The sequence below is a fragment of the Epinephelus moara genome, chromosome 8 (assembly GCF_006386435.1).
Source record: "Epinephelus moara isolate mb chromosome 8, YSFRI_EMoa_1.0, whole genome shotgun sequence".
In the NCBI taxonomy this organism is placed as follows: Eukaryota; Metazoa; Chordata; class Actinopteri; order Perciformes; family Serranidae; genus Epinephelus; species Epinephelus moara.
The window spans coordinates 41,196,494-41,212,289 of NC_065513.1; the positions used below are offsets into that span (position 1 = coordinate 41,196,494).

The 15,796-nt window shown below is 43.0% G+C and overlaps 1 protein-coding gene across 1 annotated transcript in view; it reads right to left on the reverse strand.

The window, feature by feature from the left end:
• fras1 (Fraser extracellular matrix complex subunit 1) overlaps nucleotides 1-15,796 on the reverse strand; it is a 399,990-nt gene that overhangs the window by 97,471 nt on the left and 286,723 nt on the right. Inside the window, exon 28 of the mRNA XM_050050884.1 lies at nucleotides 11,358-11,681. Coding sequence (XP_049906841.1) covers nucleotides 11,358-11,681 — 324 coding nt within the window. The remainder of the gene's footprint in view (nucleotides 1-11,357; nucleotides 11,682-15,796) is intronic.

Here is a 15,796-nt window from a genome sequence, read left to right on the forward strand (position 1 = left end):
TTAGCCTCATTGTAGCCTGTAGCTCTAACTGCCTCTCTGGGCACCGCACTCACGTGTGCGTGCTTGTGCGAGACCGTGAGACATGGGCACCGCCTTCATGTATGTTCACGTGCTTTCGCTGGTCTCACGCGCAAGGGCCTCCCTCAGCATATGGGTGAGTAGATAATGGCTGAATTTTCATTTTTGGGTGCACTATGCCTTTAAAATAACAACTTCCAATTAGGCCAAACTCATTTTTGATTCAACTCTGCCCACTTCCGACATAAAGCCCGCCCATTGGATTATAGATACAGATAATTTAGTCGATTGAGCTAACGTTAACTGGGAATCTATGTGAACGTATTCAAACCTTTTGTTAAACAATCGTTGCAACTGTTGCAAATTGACATCACTGCCATTATAAATAGTTTTGTCATTTATCTGTCGCACCCCAGGTGTGTAAAAGCCTTAAAGCTTCCTCTGCAGTACTTGATGTGATCTCTTGCTGGTGTCTAGACGCACTTTTGGATTTCATTTGTAACTTTTGAATGTTTTAAATGATCCAATACCAGAAGAATACTGGTGTTATTTCAAACTTAATCTTCTTTTAACTGCACAGTATCACACCAATGAAAAGAGGCCGTTCTTCTTCTTCATCTGTCGTACTGGGAGAAGACAATATCACTGCAGTAATTGATCCTCCTCTCCCTATATTTCCTTACTGATCACTATTCTATGGTGATCTACCTGTGTAGATCAAGTGGGAGGCAACAAAGAGGAAGTGAGGACGCTGCTGGAACTCATCCAAAAGCCTCCGACATAAATCAAGGACATTCTTCCAGCTTTCCATCACGCTGTCCATCCGTCTCCGTCTAATGCACGACAGAATGCAGCATCAGGACATTTTACAGTAAATGGATACTGGTGTGTGTGTGTGTGTGTGTGTGGGTGGGATGTTATTGATTTACAGAGGGGGAAAAAGCAGAGGAGTTGAGCCTGAAGCACACCATCTGTATGCAGCCAGACAAACAGAGCTGCCCTCCAAATCCAAACTGTAGTGACTGAGCAGAAAATACATCACTGAAAAGTTTCTCTGCCGCCAGGACAAAAGTACGACTGGCTCACAATGAGGTGGGATGTTTTGCTTTCAATGATATGAAATCTAAGCCAAAGTTGATTCAAGTGAAGTTCTGATTCAACATGCAAAGTGGGGAAATGCATTTTTGGAGTAATATATGACATGAGATTCAAAACTGAGACACAAATTTTATTTTACGATCCTGACAACAGTTCTGGAAACGACTGATGGAAGATTAGCCCCTTTATAGTGATATTTGGGGTCTCTGTTGATTCTTAAATATTTAATCTTCACAGTCAAACTCACCTTATTAGCTTTTACCTCTCTTTTGGCAAGATGGTGTATTTTACTTCAATGGAAATCTCCTAAGGCTCCATCTATTTCCCTGTAGCTTAGAGATGTTATGTCTTTTCTTAGGTTGGAAAAGGTTTTCAGTGAAGCTCTGATAAAAAGAAATTATAAATTGAATTCTTCTATGGATCAATTCCTAACAAACCCTGCCACCTAACTTATCCTCCCTTTTCCATCTTTTTATATAAATCTGTTTTTATTTTATTAGATTTTTAAAATTGTTTAAAGTATTCTGAATTTTCTTTATTTCAGTTTTACTTTTTATCTACCTGTTCATATTTTTCCTATGTTCATATATTTTTTAAATATTCATATACATCACAATTACAAGTAGTATTGCTATTTTCTATACTGAGACAACGTTTCGTTGTTCTTGTTCTCGAGTGGGTGTGGTCCCTCTTTGAGGCCTCTGGGGCTTTTCACAACAAAAATGGCTTGTAATTTTATACATCTGTATCTCTTTGTATTCTCCATATAAAGATGAATTAAAAAATAGACATGAGTCAGACAAGTTACAAGAATAAAGACTGGAGAACTGACTGCACTTACAGTAATGCTTTGAGATTTAATGTACTTAAGATTTGAGCGCTTGGAAACTTGGCTTGACTTGTTTGAAGGTAAACCACAAATCTTATGCATTTAATTAATAATCCTACACCCACAGTGTGACTGAATTTTTAAAAATCTACAGTAAGAACAGAAAACAATACGTTTATTAGTTGTTGTTTTTTCAGTATATTCTGAGGACTATTCATTTAAAAGTTCTTATTAAGTAGCATTAAGATGCATTCAGGGAACCTTGTCTGAGCTTGTGTACAAACAGACCTAAACCAATACAAATTATAAATCTTGCTGTGTCATTGTATTGAGTGCTTAAATATTTCCATAAGACTTGCTCAGAAACATTAAAAACCTAAAAGCTTCTGCATATTTAAAAAAATAAAAAATAAAAAAAAAATCAAGGAAATGTGTAGAACTTGTTACTGGCAATACTTTTGGGAAATCAGAACATAATAAACACCATCAAAAAGTTTGAAAGTGAATACAAACTTTTGGTATTATACTTGAGAGCAGAAAAAAACCCTACGAACAAAAAACTAGACCCTAGATCCACTTAGCATTCCCACCGCTGACGGCTCTCTTAAATGTGGGCGGGGTTGTTGTCACTCACTGCTCCGTCCAGCTCTCACTATATTTCCTCTTCACCGGTGACACAGAGGAACGTCTGCAGCTCGTTTATCGTCCACAGAACGAGACTACACGCCGACATTTTCAGAACAAAATAAAAATGGTGCAGTGAGAGTCTCTTTCGATTGGATATTCAAAATAGCAGGTCAGAGTTGCCATATTGAAATTTAAGGTGTGTTGATAGATTCATGTCTTCAACTCACATATTGAGAAACATGCAAAAAACACTCCACCTTAAAAGTTGCCGTCAGTCGGCCCAGCAAATTAAATTATTTTTGTCTCAGTCTATAGCTGCTTACTGTTAACTAGTAGAGATGAAAAGGCAGCAAAAATCCTTTCATTCTCAAGTTATAGTTTACTCATGTATGTAAAACTTGCTGCTGTATGAACAATCATTACATAAGCTTCAAAACCAGCCACGACTCAGCCCTGACAGAGTGATGGTTCTCTATGGATAGTCTTGATCCATGTGGGATGCAATGACGCATCTCGACAGCAGTCTGAGCTGACTAAAAAGGATTTTAATGCCCTTTTTAGATTTTTAAATGACACCGGAAAGTCTGTATTTATCAGCGGTCCTCTCCCAGTACACACCCTCGGAGCAGGGCGTTTTTCAAGACTCCTGTACCTCAACACCTGGTTACAGTCCACCTGCAAAGCTCTTAACTTTGGTTTTATCGACAATTTTAACCTGTTTTGGAACCGTCCCTCCTTTTACAAGCCCGACGGTGTCCACCCAAACAGGCTGGGCAGCCAGATGCTAACAGCAAACATTCGCCACGCTGTCCAGTATGCTCCACGCGACTGACTGTTTACCTGCCACACCCCCTCACCGGAGTCTACTTCTTCTACGCCAACAACACCAACTGCTCACAGCACTATTTCCCCCGCCACCACCCCCCACAGGCCCCAGCTATCACTGCCACTTCCACCGGTCATTTTCCCTATAGAGACCATTGCTCTGCCCCGCCGGTTGCGAGCCCGCAGAGGTGGTGTGGACCATGGGATCCTTCGCCCGCTGGCTCGTGTCTCAGCTTCAGCCACTTCAGCCACTGAGGAGCTTACTCTCCGTATTGCCCTGATTAATGCTAGATCGCTAGCAAACAAGACTTTCTTGTTAAAAGACTTTTTCACCTCTCGTGATCTGGATTTTCTGCTCCTGACGGAGACTTGGCTTCAGGCTGGTGAGTGTACACCGTTCTCTGAACTCCTTCCTCCTGACTGCTTATTTCTCAGTTCCCCTCGGACCACCGGCAGAGGTGGAGGTCTAGCCTCTGTGTTCAAATCCAGCTTTGAATGTCGTCAAATTCTATTTGACAATTATTCCAGTTTTGAGCTGCAACTGTTTGAGCTAAACCTGTCCCCTCCTGTCATGTTTGCAGTTGTATATCGTCCTCCTAAATTTAATAAGGACTTTATTAATGACTTTGCCGATTTTCTATCAGAGGTTACTGTGAAGTATGACCACTTTTTAATTTCTGGCGATTTTAATGTCCATGTGTGTTGTGAATCCAGACCTCTGGTCAGTGATTTTTCAAACCTCATCGCTTCTTTTAATCTCATTCAGTCTGTGACCAGCCCGACTCATGAGAAGGGTCACACCTTAGATCTTGTGCTATCACATGGGTTATCTGTGAGTGTAAATGAGATATGTGAAACAGCATGTATTTCTGACCATCTGCCTGTTTTATTTACCGTTTCAATCCCCTGTTCGCGGACTGTAACCCGTGCTCCCTCACGCCGCCTGCGCATGTTGAACCCTCAAACTGCATCACAATTCTCTGCCATGTATGCCGACGTAAACATGTTTAGCACTCCGGATGTCAATCATGGTCTTAATGCCGAAGAGCTTTTAAGTGTTTTTAATTTTACATGCACTGATATCCTGGACTCTGTTGCCCCTTTCAGATTTAAGCGCTCTAAAGCATTTTTTGAGCCATGGTTAAATGACTCCACACGTTCTCTCAGACGTTCATGTCGGCGTGCTGAGAGGAAGTGGAAAAAAGATAAGCTCCACGTCTCCAAAGAAGCTTTACGTGAATGTTTATCAGCCTACCAGCGAGTCGTTAAAGCTGCCAAAATGGAGTATATATCAAATATTGTCTCCAATAACAGTCATAAGCCCCAGGTTCTGTTCAGCATTTTTAACTCCCTTGTAAACCCGTGCGATAACTCTCCAGTCGTGCCATCGCCCACTCTCTGTGAGAGCTTTCTTAAATTTTTTATTGAAAAAATTTCTGCCCTTAGGCCAGTTGCTTCCACTCTCACTGCCCCTGGTCCTGACCCCACTGTGCCTCCTTTACCTGCTGTCTTTGACCAGTTTGAGCCAGTATCTCTCTCCTCACTATCAGATATAGTTAAGCATCTGCGGCCGACTAACTGTCCCTCTGACAGCATTCCCTCTCGCCTCTTCAAAGATGTTTTTGGTACTGTGGGGTCCACTGTTCTTGCTGTCATAAATACCTGCCTTAGCTCAGGGTGTGTTCCAGCTGCTCTCAAACATGCTGTAGTGCAGCCCCTTATAAAAAAGAAAAACCTGGACCCCTCTCTCCTGTCAAACTACAGACCAATCTCCAAATTACCATTTTTGTCCAAGGTTTTGGAGAAAGTGGTCTTTACTCAGCTGCAATCATTCCTAGTGGCCCATGACATGTATGAAAAGTTCCAGTCTGGCTTTAAACCACATCACAGCACTGAAACAGCACTTTTGAGGGTTTTTAACGATCTTTTGTCAACTGTTGATTCATGTAACTCTGCTGTTCTGGTGCTGCTTGACCTGTCAGCAGCCTTTGATACCGTAGATCATAGGATCCTCCTGTCTCGCCTGGAACAGTGGGTGGGTATCACAGGTACTGCCCTTCTATGGTTTCAGTCCTACCTCACTGATCGGAGCTTCTCAGTTAACTTAGGGGAATTCAACTCAGCTACGGCTCCTCTCACCTGCGGTGTCCCCCAAGGCTCCATTTTGGGCCCCATCCTCTTCTTGCTGTACATGCTGCCATTAGGGTTGATTTTTAAGAAACACAACATACCTTTTCACTGTTTTGCAGATGATGTACAGATCTATCTGCCCCTTAAATCCATTAGCAAGGATTCTGTACAGCCACTGCTAGAATGTTTAAAAGATGTCAAATCCTGGATGGACAGTAACTTTTTAAATCTCAATGAGGATAAAACAGAGATCATTATGTTTGGATGTGACCCCTCCGATTACTCTGCTGATTTTCTGGGCCCCTTCACTCCTAACATCCGTTCCTCTGTTAAAAATCTCGGTGTGACCTTTGACAGTGCTTTTAAATTCGATAAACAAGTTAGATCAGTAATACAAACCAGCTTTTATCAACTCAGGCTTTTAGCTAAAGTAAAGGGCTATCTCTCCCCCCAGAATCTAGAGAGGGTAATCCATGCTTTTATAACCTCACGTCTGGACTACTGTAACTCGCTTTATGTCGGTATTGACCAGTCACTGCTACACCGTCTACAGCTTGTCCAGAACGCAGCAGCCCGCCTCCTCACTGGAAAGCGTAAACACGATCACATCACACCAATCTTGGCCTCGCTCCACTGGCTTCCAGTGCGTTTTAGAATTGATTTTAAGATTTTATTGATTGTTTTTAAAGCCCTAAATGGGCTGGCACCCCCTTATTTAACCGAACTCCTGCACTTTCATGCTCCCTCCAGAGCCTTGAGATCAGCCAGTCAGCTATTACTGGCTACTCCTAGGACTAGGCTGAAGACCAGAGGCGACAGAGCCTTTGGGGCGGCTGCCCCTAGGCTCTGGAATAGCCTGCCCCTGCACATTAGGTCTGCCCAGACCCTAGAGGTTTTTAAGTCTTTTCTTAAAACCCACTTCTTCTCTCAGGCTTTTAACTCAGGTTGAGCTGGACACCCAAACATTTTAGCTTATTTTGATCTTATTTTATAACTCTTGTATTTTATTTTATTGTATTGTATTTTATGTATCTTATGGTTATTATTGTGGTGTACTATTAGGTACCTCATTGTATTTGCTTGTTTATTTCTATTGACCTGTTCAGCACTTTGGTCAACCTTGGTTGTTTTAAATGTGCTTTATAAATAAAGTTTGAGTTGAGTTTGAGTATTGACCAATCAACAGACAGGAGTGTTTCTAGCTACATCTTTTAGCGCTGGATCTATGTGCTAGGTACCTCAAAAGAGGGCTGACGAAAAATGAGAACGTTTCTGTTGGTACTATCCACAACTTTTCACAACAGTACAAAACTGAATCGGTCTGCTTGGTGGAAACAAGATCTATATTTTCATTCAGTTAATGGGTCTTAATTCAATCATGCACGACGTCACATAGAAATAAATTCACTCTTGGAAAACTTAGAAAAGTTTCTCTCAGTGTATACATGTGTGTATGTAAATCAGTGTGCCAGTTTTGTGTGTGTGTGTGTGTGGATCATAGGTGTGTGTGATCCTCCGCAGTGGGACACTGATACAGCGGTTAGAGGAACACATAAAAGACTGATGCCTGCACAGCACACATACTCACACACACACACACACACACACACACTCACTCAAATGTATTCCTATACTTTTGAAGACCATCACTGAGCACAACACATTAATGTTGGTTTTAACCCACACACAGCATCTTGAAGAAGTGAGGACACGACTAAACGTCCTCACTTTCCAAAATGTCCCTATACTGTTGTGGTCTAACACTGGTCCCCACAAAGACTGAAGGACAGACACACAGACACAGACACAGACACAGACACAGACACACACACACACACACACACACACACACACACATATTCATGTCTCTCACGCTTGTCTGTCTAGACATCTTTAATATTGGAAACAGGTCCTGCTTTGTCTCCAACTCTGTGTGTGTGTTTGTGTGTGTGCTCATGTGGCAACTTAGTGAGCTGCCAAGTTTGTCTCATGCCAAACACACCCCCTCCCCTCCCCTCCCCTCCCCTCCGTCACGGTGACCGGTGCTTGTTGCCAGATAATTGCGTCCTTGTCATAAAAACCTCACCAGGAGCGATGACAGAGAAGGGATAACGGCTGCCATTTCAAAGGTCTGACCTGCTCTTTCTGTTACGGTGCTTAAATATGCGGGGATGAGCCTGCGCCTCCAGCAAACTGTTTGCAGGGATGCAGTCAACAGAGCACACTGTGTGGACACGTCAAGTACAATCAGTGTGATTAATGCTAAAGTTGAGGCAATTATAGGAGTTTAGAGGAATAAAGTGGATGTCAGAAATGTTTACACAGCGATTCAGAGAATAAATAATGTCATTCAACTGTGCAGCAAAGTAAAAACAATAGGAATATCTTTTCCTATAACTTATACACGACTAAAGCAGGATTCATTCTGTGCTGAATCGACGCCGGACCTAGGGCGTAGCCTCAGGTGCACCTCTCCAGAAATGTAACTACAAGTTGCAGTGACACAGACCTCCTGTCTGTCTCTGTAAGCTGAAACCATTTCCCTCAGTGGAAACAAAGCTTTTATTTACTTTAATTTCACAGATAAGAAACAATAAATTGTGAAGACAAAAAAGCCTCCACAAAATAGCATTTTAAGTCTTGCTAAGCTAATAACGTTAGCATGTTATATTTGTTTGGAAAACATGTTTAGTATAAGACAGTTGTTTTGTCAGTGAACCTTGTGAGCTGTAATGGAGCCGAATTTTGTAACGTTACCTTTGTTAAATGTTGCTGTTGTCCCTGGCTTCAAAAGAGAAGAGGGAAAGTCTGCTAGCTGCTAGGCTAATTTATACAATGTAAAATGCCATAGACTTGTGCTAAAAATATTAGCATGTTGTATTTGTGGGGAAAATTTTTCCAGCAAAAGACAAGTGTATGTCTGTGAGTGCTGCGAGTTATAGTGAAGCTGATTCGTGTACTTGTGTTTGAAATTGCTGCTATTATGATATGTTTAATGTGTGTTTAGTGTGTGTTTAATGTGTGTTTTGATACAAAAAAACTTTACAGCACTTCACAGAAACCCTGATGCCGACTAGTGTTTTGGAGGCATAACTGCAGAGTGACACAGACACACCACCACACAGATAAAATAAGCTATGGCGTAGGCTCTGCATAGAGCTGACAAACAAGTATAAATCCGGTTTTACACTTTTTAAAGTCTGCTTTACAATTGAGACACATGCAGTTACCTTGAATCTGACCATTTCCATCTTGTAAGTGTAATCATTAAACATCCAAACTATTGAGCTTGTGGTGGAAAGATACAGAAATAACTCCTTGAGCTAATTTTAATAAATCAAACCTGCAAAAGGCTCGACATTTATTGGACTTAAAACAATTAGAACTGAATAAGTATTTTCTCTTCTGCACATAAATGTGTTTCTGCTGCCAGAGGGCAGCTCAGATTATGTTTCCACTTAATGAACTCTAAAATGGATTAAAAAGGCAAAAGAAATTCTGATTATGCTGTCCCTAAAAATCCTTGACAATTACGGTAAAACTGCAGAATGTAATGAATGTATAGTAATAGATTTCCGCAGCATGCACACAACACAAAGTACTTCAGATATACAGTATAGTGTGCTGCAGTGTTGCATTTGATGCAACTGTCACAGCAGAAGTGATTTTTGTGTGGATTTGTCAGCAGTGAACTTATTGTCTCACTTTCTGACACATCCTCTGTGAACTTCTGCACTCTGGCTCAACCCCCACGATGATCTGTTAGGGAAAACAAAATCAATTGCTCTTTCTTTGTCTTCCTGTCTGAGTTACAGTCTGGAAACTAGAGTTGGTGAAGAGATGCTGGAGCTTTGAGCTGCAACAAACTAATTTGGCTCGGCTGTGAAACATCCAGGAAAGAACTTCATCCAGTATTAACAGAGGATCGATGCGGGTCTTTTGCTTCTGCAGAGATGTTTGAACTGAGTCAGTGAGCAGAAGCACGGCTCTAAATTAAACACCAGAGAGCCTTTAAAGGTCGACTTCATCTGTGGTCTCTTCCAGTTTTTCAAATGGTATCACCCACTCAGCGGTTAGCAGAAAGTGGTGACGTAGGTTGGGGCGCTGAAAATAATTAGAACAACTGAAAGGAATAGTGATTTTTCAAGTGGGGCTGTATGAGGTACTTATCCATAGTCAGTGTATTACCTACAGTAAATGGTGGTCGCCACGCTCTCAGTTTGAAGAGACAAGCAGGAGTTGACGTAGGCTTGGATATTTATAGTTGCCTCTTTATCAGCTCTGCAAAATTTGTGCTAAATTTAGGCTCTTATGTCTATTTTGCAAGTACTGGCGGTGCTTTTTGTGTTTGGCTTTGGATGGTGGTGACGTGTGGCCTTGAGTGACTCATCTGGATGTGAAAATCAACTCACCTGTCTGTAAACTCTCCTCCTGCCTATTTTTAGCTAGCCAGGTTCTGGCTTTCAAATGCAAACATCAGTAAACATTTAGGAGAGGAAGGAGAAGATGCATCAGCTGAACTAGAGTCCTAGTGAAAGAAGGAGAGGAGCCAAGTGCTTTACGGTGAATAAGTACTGATGTGTTGGTGGGAATGTGAGGTGCTGTACCGATCACTGCTGCCTGTGTTCAGGAGAAGCGATCTTACAGCCATCAGCCACAATCAGGACCATCAAGAAACAATGTCAGAAGACGCAAAAAAGGACTAAATTATTACAGTGAAAAACTTAAAGGAGCTGATGGGATCTCATGTCACTGGAGTTGTGCTTTGTATAATTCCATGTGACAAACAAATGATTGATGAGTAGCACCAAAACATCTGAGCAATGTATTTCTGTCAACAGGGGCAGCAGCAAAACGTATTTTTAGCCACTTAAAAAACTCGAAACCAGTGCAATATCAAGTGTACACTATATTTAGAATATTTTTAGCACGTTACCTTGCCATTAGCCCTTTCCTATGGGGAACAGAGGGCGTCGTATTGCTCCTCAAAGCCACCAGAGTCCTTTGACAGACATAGTTACTTAACTTCGCAGAACACAGGGGTTCCCAGTCTACAGCTGCCTGGATCAGTTTGTTTGTTTTGTGTTACTGTTCGACTTTCGGATCCAAACTTAGATGGCTTCCACAGCAGTGTGTTGGTAGCTTCTGCACCAGGTAGGGGATTAGAGGAATAAAGCTAATTTGAAAGATTGTTAGCAGATAATTCTCAAAGACGGTTGGGCGCTGTCACAAAGAGGCACTTATTTGTAGCAACGTCATCATGCACAAACCTACATCAAGTGACGTGAGAAAACATTTTCAGAAGGACTTCGGAAAATGGCATTTTGATGCTAAAACATACTTCGACCAAGGTTTGAATGCTCAGATATGAATTCATAATGAAACACTACTGGGAAGTGACAAAATCATATAAAAACCTCAAAAATAAATAAATAAAATGAAATAAAAAATTGGACCTGCCTTTAAGAAAAGTAATAGTAGAATTGTTATTGGTTTTTACTATTTACTATATTATACTTAAAAATGTTTTGATCTTTCCAGCATTTAGTTGTGTGCTAAACGTAAGCATTTTTGAAATGTGGCCTCTTTTCCGGGAGATAATGCAAAAACAAAAATCTCTCAAGTCTAGAGGCTGATTGGTTAACTTGCGTTATTAATAAACTAATACAATCCATTCAGTATTTATGCAGGTTAGAAGTCGGCTCAGTGGAGGAATGCAGACTTCTGCAGCTGCTAGTTTAGAAATTCTGAAAGCATGAAGTTGCTTTACAAATATCAAACATCAGCCCTGATGCATTAATCTCCCATCATGCCTCTCTGTCAACCTTACCTTCTGACTGATGTGGACTTGGAGGAGAACATTCCTGTAGCTGTGGCCGTCGTTGACTTGCAGCACCGTGCCGTCCTCCGTCCCCTCTGAGCCGTCGTGAATGTACTGGATCTGCTCTCGTGACAGCTCCTCCAGCTTGAATCGACTGAGAGCCCGGTCGCCATGGACACGAGTCAGCCGACCGTGGCGGGGCGGTTCAAGGACCATGACCAGGACATCGGCTGGGTTGTCAGGGTCGTCGACCTGCAGGACCGACTTGGTTATGGTTGCCAGGGCGCCACGGCCCTCCACGGGGAGAGGAGCGAGAGTCACGACCCTCGGAGGCTGGAAATGATCAAAAGAAAAAAGGAGGAGAGGTTGGGAGTGAGAACATGCTTTGATTATAATCAGACAGATACGACAGAGACAGACAGATTAGATTCAGACAGACAGACAGGCGGATCCTTCAAACACCTTGTTTTCATGATAAAAAGCAAAGTTTCAGTGACAGTGTGAAACTTTCAAAGCCTGGCTGAGAGCACAGCAAGAGGACACAGCAATTTCTTCCAAATTGTCAGATGATGAATTTTCTCCCAGAGGGTCGGGGCGTGGGAGGCCGTGGCGTCCTGCCGTTGTGGGAGATGAAGAAGATGAAGGTGAGGTTAAGCAGGGCGCCTCATTAGGCTGCACTCAGCCATACCTGAAGCCTCACCGCGACGGGAGAAAAGCTTCATCTTGCTAACAAAGTCATTTCAGGAGCACTGGTGAGAGCAGAGGGCCTCCTATTGTGAGCAAGGGCATGACTTTATCCGGAGCTCACTATGTGTCTGTCTCCGTCTGTGTCTGTACCTCTGTGCTCGTGTAAAAGGGACAGAGGATTAGAAGTGCAGAGTGTGAATACTTCAAGGTAAAGTCATTTGCACTGAAACTAATTTGATTTTTGGTTTGTACAGATATTTGCTTTTTAAAAAGTCATTCAACTCCACTGAGTCATATCTCTGATGTCACTGTGTAGTATAAACTTGGACTCAGACATTTGAAAGTGTCCCCTGTGGTGCCAAACCCACTGAGAATCAACACAAACTCTGCAGCTGTATGCAGCCTTTACCTCATTTAGCTCATTGTTTTTGTTCTACAGCTACACCGACTGTGTGGTTGAGTCACCAAGGCTCTTATTAACCCCCAAATAAAACTGTACTCAGCTGTATCCACAAAACAAGCTCTGATAAACCCACAGTACGGTAACAACACAGCACCAAACGACAAACCAGAGCTAAAAGACGACTGAATAATGGACTTATAATCATCTGGTGGACACAGACATGACGCCAGATTAATGGTAATGTTGCTCTGTGTCTGCAGGATGTAAAAAGGCAACATTCTGCTAACAGCTTGGACAAAACAGCCGCCAACAGGGTGGTTTCTCTGTGTTTGTCTTAAGCCCAGTTCAGACAAAAGATTAATGACGGGACGAAACTGTTTCAGAGCGTTGCAGAGCACAGTTGCAGCTGTGTGAATTGGCCAGTCTCAACTCGACTCAAGCTGGCTGACAGTGTCACCTGCAACTCAGCTGGTTAAATCGCCCCCAGCTGGTTTTAGAACGTAAAGCATGTCACTGGTTTCAACAGCAAATCATCCCCGCCAAGCCGTCTGCTTGGTCCTCACGGTGTGCCGGTGTCGGCTGGTGGGTCGCTGCTTCTGCTCACTGTATGTGCTTATAAATCACTTATTGGTGTTTTAATGTTTAGTATATAGTTATGATTTGTTTTATACATCTGTATGTATAGAGAGCGTTGATAAGCTTTGAAACGTTAAAGAAAATGTGAGAGGTACTTTTATGTCCTTCAACAACTTTTAAACATACATGATCTTTTGAGCTTAGAGTTTATGTTGATATCAGTCAATGAAAGATTCTCGTGAGATAGGAGGTGCTTTTGCATTTTCTGTGTGTCTGTGTTTGAACATCTGACACAGTAAACAACAAAGAAATACAAAAAAACAAAGCCTAAGGGCCAAAAAAATGCCTTGATGCAGTTTATTTTAATACGAATCTCAGCCAGAAGTTGTTGGCTGGGCAGCTTGGCAGCAATGGAGGAGCAGGTAGAGAGGCATGGGCTGTCCCCTGCGTAGACGCCACTCTGCTGTGGCCCTAAATCAAACCAGTTGTCAGGCAGGGAGCTCCGAGACGCTCAGCAGGGCTCGGGTCCAATTCGTTGCCCTCGACGGCTGTTGGCTGAGCTCCAGCTCTTTGCCATTACAGCAGCAGCTTAAGCAAAGGGGGGACGTATGAAACAAGCTGGCACCAGAGAGAGAAATGACTCCTGGGAAGTCATACACACACTCTCTGTGTCTCTTCAAACCAAAGTGACCTCTGGCTGAAGCTGCAAGACACAGATCTGAAACACAGCTTACAAACACAGAGGGAGCGTGTTGTTATCCAGCCCCTTGCTCGTTTTGTTCTGTTGGGGGCCGTTTGGTGACAAATTTTTAGACGTCAAAGGAATTATCTTGGAGAGACAGGCGACTGGGCCCTCGGGCACCCACCTAAACCCTGTGTTGTCACTTCTGCAATTCGTAGGAGGAAAACAAAGGGTTTTGGATGTGCTGGCGGGGGCTGAAAGTGGGTGTGTGTGCTGCTTTTAAATCGTGCTAAGACATGCCTCCTCACTAAAGGCAACCAGCAAAATCTCCCCCGAGGCAGACGAAAACAAACACAAACACACTCAGGTAGGAGGGCTAACCTTTCATCCTCACCTCACAGGTGAGGGAGAGGTGAGGTTCATGTTTAGGAGAAAGCTGTCATCACCCGTGGGGCCTGTGGGGGCTCTGCAGCACTTCAAAAAGACGAAAAAAAAACCTAACCTTTTTTTTTTTGGTGCTGCTTCCTGGTTGTTATTTTGTTTTGTTTTTCCTGCTGTGATCGCGCTGGATGGTATTCAGAGGCACGACGGGCAGAGTGTTTCCCAAGTCGATTCTATCACCCTGTCTGCCTGTGAGCCCCTCGGTTTGTAACAATGCCTTTTATCTGCAGCTCATGTTTGTGTGTCAAGCAGTCACACATCACACTGTAAACCTGGAACTATGGTAAAAACGATGCACTGAGGTGTAATCATTATGGTGTTACATGTCATTTTGATCTAGATTATAGACTTCACACTCTTTTGACTTCTTAGATAAGATTAGATAAGATAGAATTTTATCTTTCCCGAGGGACATTGCTGTGCAGCAGTTGCAATACAAACGGTGACACTAGAGATGCACCAGTTCATTGACCTAACATCGGTATTGGCCGATATTCACTTTGTTCACTGCCATCAGCCTATCGGCCTATAAGATGACATCCACTGATGTCAGTGGCTGACGTTTTTCAGTTGCGTCACATCAGTTTTGCGCAGGCTAAAAAGCAGGGCTTGAATCTAACAGTGTCCCTTCATCCTGGGGACAGTGGAAAACATGTCTGTTTGTCCCAGACATCTTCCCTGGGATGCCATCAGGACAAAAGGACACAGTAAACTCACTACTGATGCATTAGGAGATGCACCCTGTTGTTCCCCTGGTCATGCTACATTGTGAACAAAAAAATCTGTGTTAGCTGTTAGCAGTTAGCAGCCGGTGGCCGGAACTTACAGCTAACTGAAATTGCAACTGCAGAGTTACATGATGAAACGTTCAAGCTCTGTTCAGTAAAAATGAGTGTTGGGCAAAAGTAAATTATTAGTCCTCATGATGTGTTCAAATGTAATCTTGTAAAATGTAGATTTTGGGGAGAAACTTGAATAAATACAGCAAATTTGTTGATGTTTTCACAATTATATAAAATAGACAATAGAAAGGGTGTTACGATACATTGTATTTAGGAAAAAGGCTTTAGATGCAGTTATTTTAAATGATGTTTTTCATGTGAAAGTGGCAGGGGCGGGCTAGCCATAGGGAGGTTTGGGAGTATTCCCAAACGGCCAGTCTGTTTCAGGCCGAACCGGCCGGTGGTTGGAACGTTTTTTTACCCCATAAAACGCAGCCACGGTTGCCCGCAGCAGCCTGCCCTCGCAGCCGCAGGTGGCAGTGGCACAGAGTGGAACATCAGACTGGGTTAATCTAACATTTTGCATATGTAGGCTGACCAAACGTCCTCTTTTGCCCGGACATGTCCACTTTTCACGTCCTGTCCGGGGCGTCCGGGGGGTGATGATAATGTCCGGTTTTCCGTGTGTTTGTGTGTGTGTGTTAGAGTGCGGCATGGGCAGCATATTTCTGTCCGAACCCGAACCGAGCCCGACATTATTTAATGACCAAAGCACTGAGTTCGTGTCACACAGTGGTTACAGGCTATTTAACAGGCCGGGCGTGCGCCGTGGGTGCTCAGCTGCGGAGAGGGAGACCTCCGTGTTTGAGACGGGAGCGGGAGGCGGGAGGTCCGACGCTTCTAGCGAGAGGAGAGGGAGAAATATAACAAAATAAGA